The 18988-nt window shown below is 46.8% G+C and overlaps 2 protein-coding genes across 10 annotated transcripts in view; both read right to left on the minus strand.

The window, feature by feature from the left end:
- Positions 1 to 10107: 10107 nt before the first annotated feature.
- On the minus strand, positions 10108 to 13066 carry Kcnj11 (potassium inwardly rectifying channel subfamily J member 11). The gene has a single exon (XM_076844234.2). The coding sequence runs from the start codon at positions 12403 to 12405 to the stop codon at positions 11233 to 11235; it is 1173 nt and encodes a 390-aa protein (XP_076700349.1). The 5' UTR covers positions 12406 to 13066; the 3' UTR covers positions 10108 to 11232.
- Positions 13067 to 15674: 2608 nt separating this feature from the next.
- The window catches only part of Abcc8 (ATP binding cassette subfamily C member 8), a 73955-nt gene continuing 70641 nt past the window's right edge, over positions 15675 to 18988 (minus strand). For all 9 annotated transcript variants that reach the window (XM_076844242.2, XM_076844241.2, XM_076844240.2 and 6 more), the window contains 6 exons: positions 18475 to 18553; positions 18192 to 18300; positions 17758 to 17861; positions 16890 to 17023; positions 16349 to 16411; positions 15675 to 15812 (listed from right to left, as the gene is read on the minus strand). In XM_076844242.2, coding sequence (XP_076700357.1) covers positions 15675 to 15812; positions 16349 to 16411; positions 16890 to 17023; positions 17758 to 17861; positions 18192 to 18300; positions 18475 to 18553 — 627 coding nt within the window. The remainder of the gene's footprint in view (positions 15813 to 16348; positions 16412 to 16889; positions 17024 to 17757; positions 17862 to 18191; positions 18301 to 18474; positions 18554 to 18988) is intronic.

Here is an 18988-nt window from a genome sequence, read left to right on the forward strand (position 1 = left end):
TCCAGCCATCTTTCTGTATATTGAAATATAGTTTAATTTCGTTGTGTTGTAAGAACATACTTAGTATACTTTCTATTCTTTAGAATATGTTAAGATGGCCAGGCTCCGCGGCGCATGCATGTAATCTCAGTGGCTCGGGAGGCTGAGATAGGAGGATCAGGAGTTCAAACCCAGCCTCAGCAAAAAATGAGGTGCTAAGCAACTCAGTGAGACCCTGTCTCTAAATAAAATACAAAAAAATAGGACTGTTGATGTGGCTCAGTGGTCAAATGCCCTTGAGTTCAATCCCTGGTACCCCTGCCCTCCCCCAGATATGTTAAGATGTATTTTATGACTCAGAATGTGATCTATTTTGGTAAATGTTCCATAATTATAGTATTTTATAAAAGTCAATTAGATCCAATTGGTTGGTGGTGCTATTCTGAATAGGGACTGTTCTGACTGCTGTTATGCCTACTGGGTCCATTAATTAATGAGTATGGGCTATTAAATTCTTCAGTGGTGATAGTGGATCTCTTTTGTAGTTCTCAGTTTTTTGCTCATGTATTTTGACAGTTTGGTGTTAGGTATATGTTCATTAAAGCCTGTGTTTTGGGGGCCAGGCATCGTGGTGCATGCCTATATTCCTAGCAGCTTGGGAGGCTGAGGCAGAAGGATTGCAACTTCAAGCCAGACTCAACAACTTTGCAAGACCCTAAGCAACTTAGCAAGATCCTATCTCAAAATAAAATATAAAAAAGGGGCTAGGGATGTGCCTTAGCGGTGAAGCAATCCTAGGTTTTTCCAGCTATCTTTCTGTATAGAAATACAGTTTAATTTCATTGTGTTGTAAGAAAAAACAAAGTACCCCAGTACCAAAAAACCTTCAAAAGACTGTGTTTTTTTTTTGGAGAATTGATTACTTTTTTTTCAACATTTTAATTTTTAGTTGTAGTTGGACCCAATACTTTTATTTTATTTGTTTATTTTTATGTGGTGCTGAGGATTGAACCCAGGGCCTTGCACGTGCTAGGCAAGAGCTCTACTGCTGAGCCACAACCCTAGCCACAACCCTAGCCAGAGAATTGATCACATTTATCACTAAATAATGTGCCTCTTCATCTCTGATAGTTTTTCTTGATCTGAAGGCTACTTTGCCTGAAATTCATATAACTACAGTTTTCTTTAGATTAGTGTTAACATAGTATATATTTCTTAACCTTTTTACTTTTAATATACCCGGGCTTTCATATTTAAAGTGGGTTTCTTATAGAAAACATATACTGTATTTTATAGAATAATTGTTGTTACCACATTTATGTATATTCATTAGAATTCTGTGCATCCTAATCTTGCAGCAAAGACAGTGTAGTAATAAACAATTATTAAGTAATACCAGCACAATTGAAAAAAAGTTAACATAATAGTTGCACCCCACTTTTTTGCAAAAAGATGTGACAAAAAATCTGTGATGATTATGTGGTGAAATACTATATTTGGTCTTGGTTTTTAAAAATTTATTTGTATAGTCTCTGTTTTTTTATTGATTTTTAAAAAAATAAATGACAGTGGAATGCATTACAATTCTTATTACACACACATATATATATATAGTCTCTGTTTTTTAATTGGAAGAATTAGACCATTCACATTTAAAACAATTGTGCATATTGTTGGATTAATGTGCACCATTTGTTTTCTATTTTTTTAAAATAAATATTTATTTTTCAGTTATATATGGACACAATATCTTTATTTTATTTTTATGTGGTGCTGAGATCAAACCCAGTGTCTCACACATGGTAAGCGAGTGCTCTACCTCTGAATCACAACCTCAGCCCCTTGTTTTCTGTTTGATATTCACGTTCTTTTTTTCTATCTTTCCCTCTTTTTATACCATCTCTGTTTTGATGGAACATTTATATGATTTTTTTCTTCTATCTTTGTATATCAATTATACTTTTAAAATGTGCCATAGTTGCCTTAGAGTTTATAATGTATATTTACAACTCACCTACTTTCAATTAATATTCTATTGCTTCATAACAGAGCATTTCTAATTCCTCCCTCCCATCCTTTCTAATATTTCTGTGATTTATTTCAATTATACATATGCTCTGATCACCTGATACATTATTGCTGTTATTATTTTGAATAATTATTAAGGACAAATTTTTTTTTTTTTTTTTAGAGAGAGAGTTTTTAATATTTATTTTTTAGTTCTCGGCGGACACAACATCTTTGTTTGTATGTGGTGCTGAGGATCGAACCCGGGCCGCACGCACACCAGGCGAGCGCGCTACTGCTTGAGCCACATCCCCAGCCCCAAGGACAAAAATTTTAAAATTTTATTTTACTTTCATTTATTTCTTCTCTGAAACTCTTTCTTCCTTTATGTAGATTTTAGTTTCTGACTAATATCATTTTTCTTCTCTCTGAAGAATATTTAATCTTTCTTTCAGAGCAGGTCTATTAGTGACAGAGTTCATTTAGTTTTTGTTTGAGAGTCTTTAACTTCACTAGCATTAATTTTGGGAAATTTTCAGCCATTATTTCTTTGAAGTCTTTCTCTTGGTCCTTTTTCTCTTGTTCTTTCATGAATGTATTCTATACCTTTGTACTTAATCCCATATCTTTTGGATATTGTGACTTTTTAATTCATTTTTTTCTCTTTGCATATCAGTTTGAGAAGTTCCTATTGACATCTTCAATCTCACCAATTCTTTCCTGGTCAGGGTCAAGACTATTGACAAAACCCCATCAAAGGTCTTCTGAATTTCATTTACAATATTTTGATTTCTAGCATTTCCTTTTGATTCTTTCTGAGAGTTTCTGTCTCTTTTCTTCCATTACCCATCTGCTCATATACATTATTTACTTTTTTCCATTAATTACCTTAACATTTTAATTAGTTATTTTTCCTTTTTCCTTTCTACTACAAAAAAATAGATACTATTATTTTAAATTTCCTATAAATTCCAGAATCTGTGTAACACCTGAGTTTGGACACTAAGTTTGCTTTATCTTTATGTACTTTTCAAAATGCCTTGTAATCTACTGTTGGAAGTCAGGTATTATGTATCAGGTAAAACAAACTGAGGCAAATAAGCCTTTCTTTTTTTCTTTTTGAAATATTGGGGATTGAATGCAAGGATACTTTACCACTGAGCTATATCCCTAACCCTTTTAACTTATTATCTCACCAAGTTGTGAGGCTGGCTTTGAACTTGTGATCAGCCTCCTGAGTCATTAGGATTATAGACATGCACCCTTGCACTTGGTGCAAAGAGGCTTATAGTGTGGGGTTTTATGTTAATTTGGTCAGAAGTTGATCTGTGTTTAATATTTGCTGTAGTTGTTGGTGCTAGAGGTTTGATGTATGCTAGTGTCTTTTTATTTTTTTATTTTTTATTTTTTTTTAATTTTTATTTTTTTCATCTTTCATACTGCCACATCAATGATCATAGCAGCACAATTCACAATAGCTAGACTGTGGAACCAACCTAGATGCCCTTCAATAGTGTCTTTTTAAAAATCCCCCTTTCTGGCATCTTTGCGTTTCCCTATGTACTCCTTCTTAAATAGATTATGTGTCTTGCAGGTCTCAGTTGTAATTCCCCACTTTCATACTAGAGTCCTATTGAGGTGGTGGTAAAGTGTTGGGGAGACAGAGTCATAATCTTATGATTAAATTTCATTCTTTTAATGTCCTGAGCCCCTGGGCTATGACCTTCAGAAATATCTCCCCCTCCCCATCACCACTTTGTAGTTGATCAGGACTAGAAGGACTGGGCATTGACTACTTGCTCTTAATTCAGATCAAGATAGGTTCCAGCAAAGTCTTTTCTCTTGGGAACATTCTTTGTTATGGAGAATTCTCTTGGTTGTATTTTTAAATGATTAATTTCCCCTGTCTGAAAGAGGAGGAGATTTTTTTTTGAATCTTCACTATGAGAACCTGGTGGTGTTCCCGGAGGTAAACCCATTGAAATTTGGTAGCTTTCCCATGACCAGGCTCCAAAGAGGTTTTCAATATTAAGCTTGTCCACCTCATCCTTTAGCAATTCATTGAAGTTACTGTTGAAATACTTCTACTAGTTTATGACTTCAGCAGTTTCTACTTAAGATTATTTGATCTTGGTTGTAATTCTCTGAATCCGCCTGTCTTTCTAGTTTTCAGGGTGGCAGTTTGCCCCACCACCTCACTTCTTGGATGGAGCTACAAAACTTATTGCTTTTCAGTGTGTGAAGCCTTTGTTCTTATTATGAGGATGGGAGTGATGATGACTTACAAAGTTTTTACCTGTCAGATGGGAAACTGGAAGTAAACAGCTTTGGAAAAGGTGGTTTATTTTTCTCTCACATAAATGGACTAGCCCAGGGTGGGTATGGTAATACTGTGACCATCCTTTTATCTTGTCACTCTTCCATCCTTAGCATGTAGCCTCCACCTTATATTTGGAAATGGATTTTTTCATTCTTCAGCCATCATCATTTGATATTCCACCATTGTACAGGAATGATGAAGAAAAGAGGGAGAGAAGAGCTTTTTCTTTAAGGCACCCTTTTATTTAAGGATACTTCCCAGAAGGAGCTCTTGGTACTTTTGATTATATCCAGAACTACTAGACTCTAAGTTCACATGGCTACATCTACCTGGAGTAAAATTTGATCAAGTTGTCATCTGGAGCTAAATATGCTTAGAATTAGTAGTCTCTACCACAATGATGTCCCAAGGTTTTCTTCAGATTCTGAAAGGTGTCTGATAACAAACAGTTTAAGAAACCCTGCTTTACAAAAATATTGGCACAAACACACCCAGAATATGAGACCTATACAGGAGAGGAAGTGTGGACTGAAGAGAACAAGCTTTGGTCTGGTTCAAGTCAGCTCCAGAGTTAGCTGTCCACATTAGATCCCTAAACCAGGGCAGATGGTCTGGCTGGTGGGGAGGGGTGATAGTAGTTGTCAGATGGAAACAGGGCTATTTGTCAGCTCATAGGCAGCCTCAGTGTTCTGGGTGTCCATGTAGCTTGCACTGGCTGCTGCTAGAGGAATAAAGACAAGATCCTGTCCATGGCTCCCGAGGATAGGGGTTATCAGGAACCAGGGACCATCCCTCCAGGACCTGCCTTTCTAGTCAGGCTCCATGTCCACCATGAACTCTTGACTAAAAGGTTAAATCAGTAGTCCTGTCTTACAGGCTGTGCCCCAAGATGAGGAGGCCATTGTAGGATGGTCTTGAAGATGCCCAGGGCTTTCTGCAGGCACATCAAATCCTTAGGATAATACAATTTACTGCAGAACCCCTCTTGCTGGTGGGGTTGGGTTTTTTGAGCTTATATTCTGGTTGCCTTGGTCATGGCTCTGGTCTTGGATAGGATGACCCTATGGATCAAATGCATCTTCCTGAGCTGAGAGGTGTAAGGAAGGTAAGGGCTACCTAGGGACTCTGAGGGATGTGATCTGGATGTGCCAGATGGCTCCTAGAGGGAGAAAGGAACTGTTTCTGAAAGTAAGGGCCAGAGGTATGTGTGAGTGGAGTGTGCAGGATGTATGCGGGGGGATGGGGAGTGTGAAATTGAAACATGCTCTGTGTGGTTGGCATGAGGGGTTTGTCTGGGTGATAAGAATATAGATGATAGAAGATGGTGTGGTATGGAAACTTTGAAGATGAGTGTAGTATGCGTATGAGGTGTGCACTGTGCAATAGTGCAATTTTTCTGACATGTGCTAAATACTCTCATGTGTGAAAATATACACGATAGGAATAGAGGTGCTGAGATATGTGGCAGAAGGTGGGTGGTTAGATCTCTGACAGGAAAAATGACATTAATCACATAGATTCTAGTAGCAGTTTTGTGGTCCCTTTGGTCCTTGTCAGTAGGTTTCATTCTTTCCCCTGTTTTGGACTGATTGTATCACTTGCATTTTATTGTTGTAAAAGGTAAGGGGTTCCTCAATAAAATGTAGCCCTGAGTCTTGAACTTGGCTCCTAGAGTTCTTTTTTTTTTTTTTAAGAGAGAGAGAGAGAGAGAGAATTTTTTAAGAGAGAGAGAGAGAGAGAGAGAGAGAGAGAGAGAGAGAGAGAGAGAGAGAGAGAGAGAGAGAGAGAGAGAATTTTTTAATATTTATTTTTTTTAGTTTTCGGCAGACACAACATCTTTGTATGTGATGTTGAGGATTAAACCCGGGCCACACTCATGCCAGGCGAGTGCGCTACCGCTTGAGCCACATCCCCAGCCCCCAATTTTTTAAATGTTTATTTTTTAGTTTTCGGTGGACACAATATCTTTATTTCCTTAAATTTTTTTATGTGGTGCTGAGGATCGAACCCAGCGTCCTGCGCATGCCAGGCAAGTGCCACATCCCCAGCCCTAGAGTTCTTGATCACAGGAAAGATTGTGGGCTGTTCTTAGGATTGAAGCTGGGGTATTGTGTGTGTGTGTGTGTGTGTGTGTGTGTGTATTTTCTGATGTGTTGGGGAAGAACTTTCCCATCTGATTTCCATGTGCTGCTTTGTGAAGCTCGGGAGACACATTGTGGAGCCTCCCTGTGTCTCTCCATATAATATAAGGCTCACAGTGAATTGAACCTGACCTTATTCAGTGATGAGGTCTTTGAACAATGTGGTCTGCATTGTTCTCATACCTACAGAAACTGCTGGCTGAGACAGGGAAATTCCTTCCCCTGCTTGCTCATATTTTATTAGTACCTCAATGGATTGACTTACCACTAGATCTTACTGGTTTGACTGAGAATTCCTGACCTTCACTAGAAGTTTCTAAAGTCAATCCCCAACTATGGCCCAAATAGCAAATAAAATAGCACAAACGTTAGAGGCCCAAGGGACCAATGTAAATGTGTTGGTTAAAATGGCTCTAGAAAAACACATTGCCATCAAGTATTTATGGGCCTGCCAAGGCAAGATCTGCAAGAGTAAATACTTCTCACTGTAAATGTGTTAGGGAGAACTATCAGTCAATGAAAAAAAAAAAAAAAAAACACTTATCCAAGACTGATTCAAGAGATTTATTCTCCTAGTTGGATCTAAGCTAATGAAAAAACTGGATCTAAAGTGGTTTTCAAATGTTTCTTGCAATAATTGTGATTACTGTCATATTTCTTGCCTTTCTCTGATATCCAGATGCTATCATGACAGACAGACATATGGCAACGACACCAGTGAAAGTGGAAGAGAAGGCTATGATCAGCCTGGGTCCAGGGGTAGCTTGCACAGAGAGCTCCATCCTACACTTTGAAGAGCTCTCAGTTACTTCATGAGATACAGAATAGTGGTTTGCAGGCTGTGCCTGACCTTGAGTTAATCCATTTTGGAAAGCAGTAGTTTGCCATAAGCTACTCCATTTTGAGACAACTGCCAAGGTAAAATGATTCTGTACTTTCTTTGTACAAGGAAACAACTACTATCTGTCCTATGCTATTGGTAGATACAAAGATCAGGGGAGTAGATATAGAATGACAGGGAAGAAGGAAGAGAAAGAAGAAGGTAAATGAGACTAATTTAGCAAAATCATGTTATAATTGTATATAAAGATACCAAAGGGAATTTCACTTTTATGCATATATAGAAGAAAGGTAGTTTAATAAAGGAGAGAAGGGAGAATAAGAGGAGAGAAGGGGGGGGATTGGGCTTGAAATCAAATTCCTTGCATGTATGAGTTTGTAAAAATTAACCCAATTACAATTTAATTATGGTGCTCTAATAAAAATATTTAAAAAAAATCCTTTTCTGACCACCTACATTGACTATCTTTGCCTTCTTATCTCTCTCTGCTTGTGTTCTTGGCTCAGCATTCTGGAACCCTGCAGCCACGTTAACTATTTCTTAGTTTTTCTGTGATCACTCTATATATTATTGTGTGAAGTATATGATTTGAATGTTAAAGATATTAGAAATTAAGATTGGAATGGAATAAAAGAACTTATGTTTGCCCAGTTTATGACTATCAGGTTGTTTTCATAACAAAAAGTGGGTAGCCTGACTTCCCTAACCTGTGGAGCTCAGGACTGAGGCCTGGGACATGTCACACCATTGATGTGAGTTGGTGACAGAGGGTTAGCAGATCTGCCCCCTCGGGCTGCATCATCACTGACTGGGGACAGAATAGTCTGGAAGGCAAGGAGCCCAGGGCTTATGCAAGCAGGAGGAGGAGGGAGGGTTCACCATACATGTAGCTCAGAGAAAGTATCTGTGAGGCCTCTCTGATTCTGGGTGTTTGGGGCATAATCTGCACTGTCATTTAACATAGCTGAGCCTGCTGTCAGTCTCAAATCTAGGACTCAGAGAGGCCCTGGGAACTCCCAAGTTACACTATATATTTTTATCATTTAGGGGCAAGGATGGCTTAGTCCAGCTATGGAGGAACTTTCCAGCTTCTCTCTAAGTCTAAGCCTTAAGGCTGGGGATATCCCTTAGAGTGGTCAGAAATGGAAGGACCAGCAGCTCCAATTTTCTGGGATCATGTAAGTCTTCCTTGTGGCCAGAAGGTGGCGCTGAGACCCCAGTTTTGCAGATGTCAGGCTGTCACCAGCCACTTAAGGTCTGTGAGGGGTTGGAGGAAGGTTATTCTGGATGGGACTCCAAAGATGCTGTGACCAAGGGGCTCCTTGTTAGTGACTCTGGCCTCTCCCATGGTCTTAGGATTTGACCAAATTAAGTTCCAAAAGCCAGACCCTCAAAACTCCGGGCAGACTCTAACTAGCTTTTCAGTCTCTTCTTTAAACCAGAAATGGGTCAGCTTTACAAGGAAGGGAATCAGTGCCAGGGACTATGTGGGTGAGGAAGAAGAAAGTTTATAGCTCACACAAGCAGCAGCAACTTCCCGGACCCTTTGGCTTTCTTTTGGCAGCCTGTGACAGACCCTTACTGATCCAACCACAGCCTAGTCTGCAGGCTTCTTTTTAGTAATGACTCTGGCTTGTGGTTCTGTACATCATCCATTCATCTGTCCATCATGCATCCATCGATCCCTTCACTCAGTACCTACTCAGTGTCAGACCCAATGTTGAATCAGGCACAATTCCTAATCCCAAGGAGCCATGGACTTTGGGGTCATAAACACAGGCAGAGGAGACTGCTCGGGGAAAGGACAGTTTTTCCCCAGAGAAACCAGGAAAGGCTTTGAGGAGACATCACTGGGTCTGAACTTCTATGGATTTTAGCAGAGATGAGGCCTGGGCAGCTCAGGAAAAGGGGAAATCATAACGAAAGGCTTGGAGGTCAGAACCTCAGTTATGTGCAAGGAGGGGACACACAGATAGTTAGGGAACTGGCTGAATCAGGGTGCAAATTATTCTGGCAAGAGAACAGTGGAATGTAGGGTAGAAAGGAGTCAAGTCCTGAAAGTAATAGGAAACTACTGAAGGGACTCCATGTGGGAGGAAATGATCATAACCCTTCTAAGACCATTTATATGGTTACAGGTTGCCACAACCCCTCTAATCCTTAGCTGGAAGGGGCACGTGTAGAAAGTAAGACTAAGCAAAGAAATGCATCACTGCAGGAAACTATAAACACACTTTCTCTATTAATGCTTCCTTGGTCAGTTGGTTGATTTGGCAGCAATCACAATAATTAACTACTGAACACTTATTACAGACCAGACACTTTGACATTTACATATGCTTTTCACTTACACCTACAGTTCTATGAAGTAGATACAGTTAGCATAGATAAGGCAACAGAGAGAGAGAGGTTAAGTTGCTTGGCCTAAGTCATATAGCTACAGCCAGGATTTGGACCCAGGCATATGTCTGGAAAATTCACCTCCCAACCACAACCCTTATGTCTGTAATGACCCTGTTCCTCTCCCTAGGTACCTTACCTTCCAATAGATCCCTGGGAGGGAGGCAGGGCCCAGGGCTATAAGGCCTTCTGGATGCCAAAAGAGAAAAAAACGAGGTAGCTAGACTGCTGGCAGTACTAGGTCACCTGAGGAGAAGGAAGTGCCCCTGAGCTGGGGGAGGAGAAGCCAGCCTCAGCTCCCTTTCCTGGCCTCCCTGCTAGGGCTCACAGTACTTCTTGAATGTGGGGTGACAGCTGCCAGCCCCACCCTCCCTTTCCACTAGCATACTTGCTGCCTCCCCAGCAAGAACAGCCCAGAGTTTAGGTCACGAAGGGGAGGCTTTATTGACAATGCAGAAGGCAGAATTCTGGGCAAGGACACACAGCACTGCTCCGTAAGTACAGGCTCTAAGAGTCCTGGCTTGGGTCAAACCCATCAGGACCAAGAGCCCCTTCACCTCAGGGAGCTCATACCCCCTATCATTTGGAACTTTCAACACTTTTTCCAGCAACTCAAAGGCACCCCCACCCCCAGTTGTCCTCTGGACAAAGTGAGTCACAGCTGCCATTGGGGAGCCAGGAGCAGAGTTCAGTCTGAGGCCCGTTGTATGTGGTAGCCACAGGACCTCTTTCCTCAGCTCTCTGTGCTTGGCATGTCACTGGCTGCCTAGCCCATTCTAGCCTCCCAGGTTGGAGACAGAATGGGAACAGCAGCCCCAGCCCAAGGAGTCCTCTCTGCAGAGAGGTGAAGTGAGTGAGGGGCAGGGTGCTGGGCCCATCTCTTGCTCCCTAAGCTGGGCTCAGCAAAGCCTTCTTCTGTTATCCTATCCCTGCTGGGTCCCCCTCCTGGGCTGAAGCCTGCGGGTGGAGAGAAGCTCTGCTCATCTTGGCCTACCCCCACCTGTGTAGGTTCTACAGCTCCAGCTGTGGAGCTGCAATGTGCTCTCACCACCTGCCCTCCTTTGCAGGTGGAGCCCACCCCCTTAGCTCATCACTTTTTCAGGGACAAAGTAGAGCTGAGGCCTGGTCACAGGGATTTCTTGGGGACCACAGAAACCAGAAGGCAGGCTGCCAATCTGGGGATTGATTTCCCCAGCCACCTGCCTGCTGGTATTAGGCTGATCATGGGGGCCAGGACTGGCTGGAGACCCAGCTTTAGGGCCTAGTACACCCACAGTCTTCCCTTGGGCAGAGAGAGAAGGATAAGCCAGTCCTGAGCTGGGCCGGAGGAGCAGGGACAAAAATAACCCAGTACCAGCTCCTGCTGAGGCCAGAAATAGCATAGTGACAAGTGCCTTGCAACACCCTGGGCACAAAGCAGGGAAGGCTGAGCTGAGGAGGGTCCAGGCCTTCACTTTGCCAAGGGGCCCACACCACATCCACTCTACCTACCATACCAAACTGCCTGTGTGCACATGCACATGTGGGGACCCAGGGACCATGACTTAAGTCAGGGCATCTGGAGAGATGCTAAACCTCGGTTTGGCCTTGGCCATGGCCACACTGCGTTTGCGCAGGGGCCCGCGGGCCGAGGCGAGGGTCAGGGCATCCAGCAGGCTGCGGTCCTCATCAAGCTGGCGGGCTGTGCAGAGTGGCGTCGGCACTTTAATGGTGTTGCCAAACTTGGAGTAATCCACCGAGTAGCGGCCGTCCTCCTCAGCTACAATGGGGACAAAGCGCTGGCCCCACAGGATCTCATCAGCTAGGTAGGAGGTGCGGGCTTGGGTGGTGATGCCCGTGGTTTCTACCACACCTTCAAGGATGACAATGATCTCCAGGTCCTGGTGGTGGTGCAGGTCACTGGGTGCCAGATCGTAGAGTGGACTATTGGAATCAATGACATGGTAGATTATGAGCGGGGCCACCAGGAAGATGCTGTTGCCACCCACGCCATTCTCCATGGGGATATCCACCTGATGAAGGGGCACAACTTCGCCCTCAGGGCTGGTGGTCTTACGCACCACCTGCATGTGGATGGTGGCACTGATGATCATGCTCTTGCGGAGGTCACCCACGCGGAGCATGAAACAAAGGCGGCCATGGCGAACAGCAATAACAGCGTGCTTGCTGAAGATAAGAGTCTCTGCTCGCCGGTGCGCCTGCGCAGTCTTCATGAAGATGCAGCCCAGCATGATGGCGTTGATCATGAGCCCCACGATGTTCTGCACAATGAGGATCAGGATGGCCAGTGGACATTCCTCAGTCACCATGCGCCCACCAAAACCAATGGTTACCTGGACCTCGATGGAGAAAAGGAACGCGGATGAAAAGGAGTGGATACTGGTGACACAGGGCACTATTGTGCCCTCATCAGAAGCCAGGTCACCGTGGGCAAACGCAATGAGCCACCAGACCATGGCGAAGAGCAGCCAGCTGCACAGGAAGGACATGGTGAAGATGAGCAGTGTGTGTGGCCACTTGAGGTCCACGAGCGTGGTGAATACGTCCTGCAGGAAGCGTCCCTGCTCCCGGATGTTCTTGTGGGCCACATTACAGTTGCCTTTCTTGGAGACAAAGCGGGCCTTCCGCTCTCGAGCCCGGTACCTAGGTTCTGCAGGGTCCTCTGCTAGCCGTGTCAGCACGTACTCCTCAGGGATGATGCCCTTGCGGGACAGCATGGCTCCGGTGACCCCAGGGAGGGGTTTCCCCCATGGGGGGCACAGCCCTGACGTGGCCTAGGGTCTCCCAGGCACCCTCTCACCTTGGGCTACCCTCAGCCTGGGCTATCTTCACACCTGAGATGACCTGTCCTTCCAGATCCGTCTTCACCTCCACCTGGATCCTGACTCACTTCTTTACACCAGCCTCACCCTCCAGCCTACCTGCCCATTGCCTAGTGAGCCCTCCAGCCAGGTGGCCCTGGATCCCCACACAGCTCTCCTCCACACCTGGGCCTCCTCCTAACATCCCTCTGGTCCCCCAGCCTTCCTTTCTCAACCCACCTCAGAACTTAACACCTCCCGATCTTACCAACTAGCGAGACCTCGCACAACCCCCCAGTGTTCTGCCGCCCCACCCATTTCTGTCCCAGATCCCCTCCAAGCTCCAGCTTCACGTCCCGACTGCCTCTTCTAGGTATGCGCCCTCTTTCCTACCCCATTCCTCCCCTATCGCCCCCGCCGCTCCCGGGATCTCTCTCCAGCTCTTGTCCTCTCTGTCTCCTTGGGATCCTGCGCCCTCCGGAGTCACCACCCGACCCGGCTCAACTCCGGATCCCCTCGCCTCCCGCGCTACCTGGCTGGGCTAGCTCAGAGTCGAGGCCTCCCGGCTGCTCGCCGGCCGGCCGCCCGCACGCACGCCCGCCCCGCGATCCCCGCCCGCCGCGCGGTCCCTGCCCCGCCCGCTTGTCGCCGCGGCACCTGCTCCTGCTCCTCAAGCCACAGCCGTCACCTCCCTGCCCCCTCCCGCTGACTGAGTGCTGGCGGCCAGCGGGTTTCCGTCAGTCTGTCGGTCTGTGGGTCCGCGAATACAGACGAGTGCAAGGTGCGGATACAAGATTAAGGGCGGGGGTCGCCCGAGGAGCAGAGTTGGGGACTGGCCGCCAGGGGGAGCCCGACCTATTTCTGAGCGAGAGAGGGGACGGGCATAGGGGCAAGCTCCGCCCCTAGCCATCCCCTACCCTGCCCCTCCTTCTCCCATCTCAGTCTGTCCTTGGGGCTTTGTCCGTCCAATTCGACTGACAGATCATATGAGGTTCCAATTTCACTATGAAATTGGAGGGTGCGAAGGGAGTCATCATCTGTCCTAATCTGGGATAGCAGCCGCTGTCGTCCTGGTTCCCCTCCCTCCTTTTACCCATCTGCAGTTGGGTCATCTCTGCCTCTAGAGAGGCTCTGGGTCTCCAGGGAAAGGAGGCACTGAGAGGTGGCGCCACTATCCCAGAGCCGAGACCCCTAGGACCACTTTTCTTAGTCTTAGATCCCTTGAGAATCCGAAGACTCCAAATCTTTCCCATTAAAAAAACAAAAACAAAAAAAAACAAACCAAAACAAAACAAAAAACAAAACAAAACAAAAAAAAAAAAAAAAAAAAAAAAAAAAGAAAAGAAAAGAAAGAAAGAAAGAAAGAAAGAAAGAAAAGCTTCAATAGAATTGTGAGCACAGTCCAACACCTACCATAACAATGCTCATTTTGTAGCCCCAGAAGCCTGGGAAGTTCCATCTTCTCTATCCCAAGAGGCCCCAGCCCACCCTGAATTTTAGAGGAGGTGAACTACTGGCACTTGCTTTACACTCCTCATGTCTGTAGGCTGATTTATTTCAATATAAGTAATAGGAGGTATCTGGACCTGAGTTGTTTTAGAGCTAGCTTAGACACTGGGGTCCCAGGCTTGTGTCTGGACATGTTTCTATTGTAGGTATTAGCCTAAGGTTGCCTTGTTGGTTGTTGGAACAGTAATGGCTTCATTTGCTCCCTGGGGCTCATATCCTTAGAGAAGAATCCCTTGAACCATGCATGGTCATCTGTTTTCTGGCGCTAAGGCAGGGGCTTTGACCCTCTTGCAGTTAAGCCCAAGGACCCTAGGTTTTTACTTCAGGGCCTGGCAAGCCAGTACTGCAGGTGATATGTAAATTATTATAAAATGACATGTAAATTAGCACCTGTCATTTGTTGACTGAGGGCAGGTGTGCACTCCTATTTCCTGATGCAGATGAAGTTAGGACAAGCTGTTGTTTCGGTCTCTCCAGGGTCTGGGGCCTGGCAACTCTCAGCCACCACCTGGCTAATTGTGATACTTGCACTGTTCTTACTTTCTGAAGGACCACCATTCCCCACTTCTGAATGTCCTTGCTTTGGGGAACAGAGATAGGGATGTGGGATCTAGGCCTAGCCAGTAGGTATGTTCTGGCCCTCCAACCACAGTGACCGGGTAAAGATGAGAATGTGACCAAATTTATCCATTGATATTTGCTCCCAATTTTTTTTTTTTTTTTTGCTAGAGCTACTGGGAAAGAACATCTCTTTTTCCTTTTGATTGCTAGCAGCCAAGTGTCATCAGAAAGGAAGAGGAAAATGGAACCCAGAAATGGAGGCACATCCCTGACATTAAATACTTGGAGTAACCATGTTTGAAATAGTATACCTCCTGGTCTTCACAGTCACATACCACAATTAATATGTTTTTGTTAAAGCCATTTTGAGTTGGATTTCCATTACTGGCAAAGGAAATAGTACTAACCCAGGCTACCCAGGCTCCAGAATTTTAATCCAAGAATAAATACCCTAAGGAAGAGACCTGTCACCTTATCCAATGGGGTTTCCACAAAAATGCTATTTCCCTTGCTATGGACTGAATTTTCTTTTTCAGACCTAGCCCCCTATGTGACTGTATTTGGAGCTAGGGCCTGTGGGGAGGTAATTAAGATTTGATGAAGACACAGGGATTGGACCCTAACTCAATATGACTGCTGTCCTTGGAGAGAGAGGGGGTGAGGAGGAGAATTCACAGGGCTGTGTGTATACAGAGGAAAGGTCATGCGAGGACAGTGAGAAGATGGCTGTCTGCAAGCCAAGGAGAAACCAAAGCTACCGATACCTTGATCTTGGGCTTCAGCTTCCAGAACTGTGAGAAATAAATTCCTGTTGTTGAAGCCACCTACTCTGTGATATTTTGTCATGGCAGCCTGAGCTGACTAACACATCCCTCATTTCACAGATCAGGAAATATGCTTTGGCCCATGTTTACATAGCAACATCAGAATCTGCCCAGTGTCAAGGACAGGCTGATTCCCTGCACCCACAGTCCACTGCAGTCTCTGCCCACCAGAGTTGGGGCTCCCAGTAGGAAATAATCAATCTCTTTATTTACAAGTGATTTACAGTTAGAAAACCCAGGCAAGGGTGGGGGCAGAGTGAGAGTACAGGATGGCACTTGGGGTCTGACAGGTCACTTGTCTGCACGGACAAAGGAAGCGAAGACACTGTCCTTCTGGCTGAGCAGCTTTTCTGGCTTGTCAAACTCCAGGATGGCACCACGCTTCAGGACAATCACCAGGTCTGCACTCAGGATGGTGTGCACTCGATGCTGGGCAGGCAGGAGGGGGCTGGTCAGGGTGTGGGTGGAAGGGTCAGGGCAGCTAAGGGCTCCCTCCTGCAGCTTGGAGAAGGAATCTTGTGGCCATGATGTTGTATCTCTGTGGTGACTGCCCCTGTCTAGGGGGACTCTGATCTGAGCCCTTCAATACCACCCTTCTCCCCTCCACCAGGTCTCAGCTCTCCCCACATCCAGGTTTCAGTATTTAGGGGCTCCCCACCCCAACACCTCTCTTCCCTGACTTTCTATGGAGAAGCAACCCCAACCTAGCTCACAGGGCCTTGGGAGGGGGGTGGACCTTGGAACCTGGAGAGAAAGAGGGGATGTCTGAGGGAAGAGCAGGTGCAAATCCCCCTCACCCCAAATCCTGCAACCCAGGATCCCTGCCAGCCCTCTAGACTCCTTGCCCTGAACTGCTCCAGGGTCCTTTCTTGGGGACCAGCCAAGCCCAGGGGCTGATCACTAATGACAGCCCCAGTAGCCAGCCCTCCTTCTGGGTAGCCCCTGCCTGTCAATGGGCCCCTTACCGCGATGGTGACCACAGTGCGGTCTGCAAAGGCTGTCATCACTACCTTCTGGAGGATGTTTTCCTGTCAGATGGAAGAAGCAGCTTGAGGGCTCACCTGCCCAGTTGAAGGAGTCTGGACTGGCTTTGGGGATGTGGGGCCCAGGTTTGTGGACCAGCTCCCATCTGACTCCAATCCTAGCCACCCTCCCCCACCCTCTCTCTGGTCCTGGTTCTCACAGGACTCACTGGGTGTCCAGCACTCAGGGGCTGACTTGGCTTTCTGGAGCTCAGTTCTGTGAGCACATCATGTGCTGCAAGTGTGATGCTATTTTGTGGGTGAGGGGTGGGAAGTCTTTGTGGATTTGTGTATGTATGTGTGGGAACCTTCTCTAAGACTAGATGGAGTCAGAGTCCCCCCCGCCCTTGGCCTCTTCGGCCACACATAGCCCTTGATGTTAAAGGCAACTTGAAAGTCAGGACTGCTTTGCGCAAACTCTTCCCTAACACCTCGCTAAAACCCTCTCCAAGGTCTCTACCCCATGGACATGCCCATAACCAACCGTGGCCATGTCGATGGAGGCTGTGGCCTCATCCATGATGAAGATGCTGGTCTTCCTCACGAAGGCCCGAGCCAGGCAGAACAGCTGCCGCTGGCCCTGGCTGAAATTTTCCCCGCCTTCTGTGATGATGGCATCTGAAAGCAGCCCCAGACACGGAGAGCAGGGCTCACGGTGTGAGCAGAGCAGATGGTATGGGTTGGGGGGGCATTTACCCCTATGTGGTAGTGTGTCAGGAGCACACCTGATACAACCCAGATGCCATCTGCAGGGACTTAGGTGAGAAGGGCATCTGTGGTGGTGTGCTCTGCTGTCGCCTGGCAATCCTGGGAGGGGCCATGTATGCTGAGTGTGTGCATGGAGAGTGGCCACACGAGTTGGGGCCTCAGGGAGGGCAATCCACAGAAGCCAAAGCTTGGCCAGGCCCCACTGATCCAGGAGGTGCAGTACACCCCAAGGCCCTGCCCTCCCCTGGATGGGTCAGAGTCTTTCTAATAAACTCTTTAAGCGAACAGTGTCCAAGATTTTCCACTCTGTTTTCTCTTCCCCAGGACAGGGGGATAGGGCAGGGCAGGACTAAAGATACTACCACAGCATGGGCGACAGACTCTGTCATACAGTGACCTCTATTCTCTCCCTGAGCCCTGCAAAAGAGGTGAGGGCCTGAATGGACTTGCTGTGTGACCTGGAGCAAGTCACTACCTCTCTGGGCCCCTGAATGGTGGAAGGTAGGACGAAATGGTCTCTGGTCCTATCAGATCGCAGACTTCAAACTCAGGCCACCAAAGACATGGCTATGAGTCTTCCCTCCCCAGCCCATGGTTGCTCTGTAGCACCCAGCCAGCCTGGCTGTACGGCCAGGAGTTGTTACCAAGGCCTCCAGGCAGCGCCTTCACCACCAGCTTCAGCTGGGCGATCTCCAGGGCCTCCCACAGTGTGCTGTCTGAGCACTTCTTTTCCGGGTCCAGGTTGAATCTGGAGAGTGGCACAGAAACCCATAGGGAAGGGAGCAGTGGGCTGTCTCCATCCCCAGGGTCCTGTCACAGGCAAGGCTGGTGAACGCTCGTGGGTGAGAACTGAGTCATTTGGAGGTTTTGCTGGGTAGGGAGCACCGAGGTGGTGACAGTGGGTGGTGGACAGCACTGAGAGTTGTAGTGCAGGATGTCACCAGTGCTGGTCTTGGCCTCAAGAGAAGGGCTTGAAGGTGGCACTCAGCTGAAGACCCCAGTCCCCCCATATCCTCCTCTTTGTGTTGCAGACTCGATGGAGCTGAGCTAGCATGGGCCTGGGGGTGGAGGGGCTCACCGGATGGTGCCACTGAAGAGGACGGGGTCCTGCAGGATGATGGAGAGGCGTGAGCGCAGGGTGTGCAATGGCAGTTTGGCGATGTCAATGCCATCGATGATGATACGCCCTGTATGGAGATGATGTGGCAGGTGGGCACCACCAGGGATGGGGTGGTGCTGGGGATGGGCTCAGCCTGGGACATGGGCCCCAGTGAGGAGGCAGAGAAAGGTAGTGACTGTTGGGCCTCATGTAACATAAGACCACAGGCTAGGACTCATGTGGTGCCCAACATACAACTTACCTTCGAACATGTCCACCATGCGGAAGAAGGCGAGAGAGAAAGAGGACTTCCCACTGCCTGTGCGGCCACAGATTCCGATCTGGAAAAAGGAAGGCAGGTGTGTTGCTTCGGCTTCAGGGGCTGCCAGGAGTGACCTCTAGTGCTAGCTCTTGGTAAGGTGTGCAGGTGGGGAAGGTCACAGCCTCTCCTCTTCTACACCAGCTTCTTTTTGGCCATGCTGGGCCACAGGTTTGGGTTTCTTTTCTGTGGTAGGTCCAAGGGGGCTCGGACCTGAGATCACAGTGCAGGGTGTAGACATCCAATTTCCTGGGTCTGGGAGTGCCAAATATGTGACTTCAGGGGAGCTGGGGGCCCTGCTGTGTCTGTGTGCACATGGGTATGGCAAGAGGACAAGAAGGTGTGCAGGGGTGTGTCTGTGTGCCCTACCTTAAATTGGAGCCATCTCTGACCCCATTGCTTCCTGGCTTTGGGGCTCTAATAGAATTTAAAATAAGAGACCAATACAGGCTCAGAG

Source organism: Callospermophilus lateralis, chromosome 2 (assembly GCF_048772815.1).
Source record: "Callospermophilus lateralis isolate mCalLat2 chromosome 2, mCalLat2.hap1, whole genome shotgun sequence".
Taxonomy (NCBI): domain Eukaryota; kingdom Metazoa; phylum Chordata; class Mammalia; order Rodentia; family Sciuridae; genus Callospermophilus; species Callospermophilus lateralis.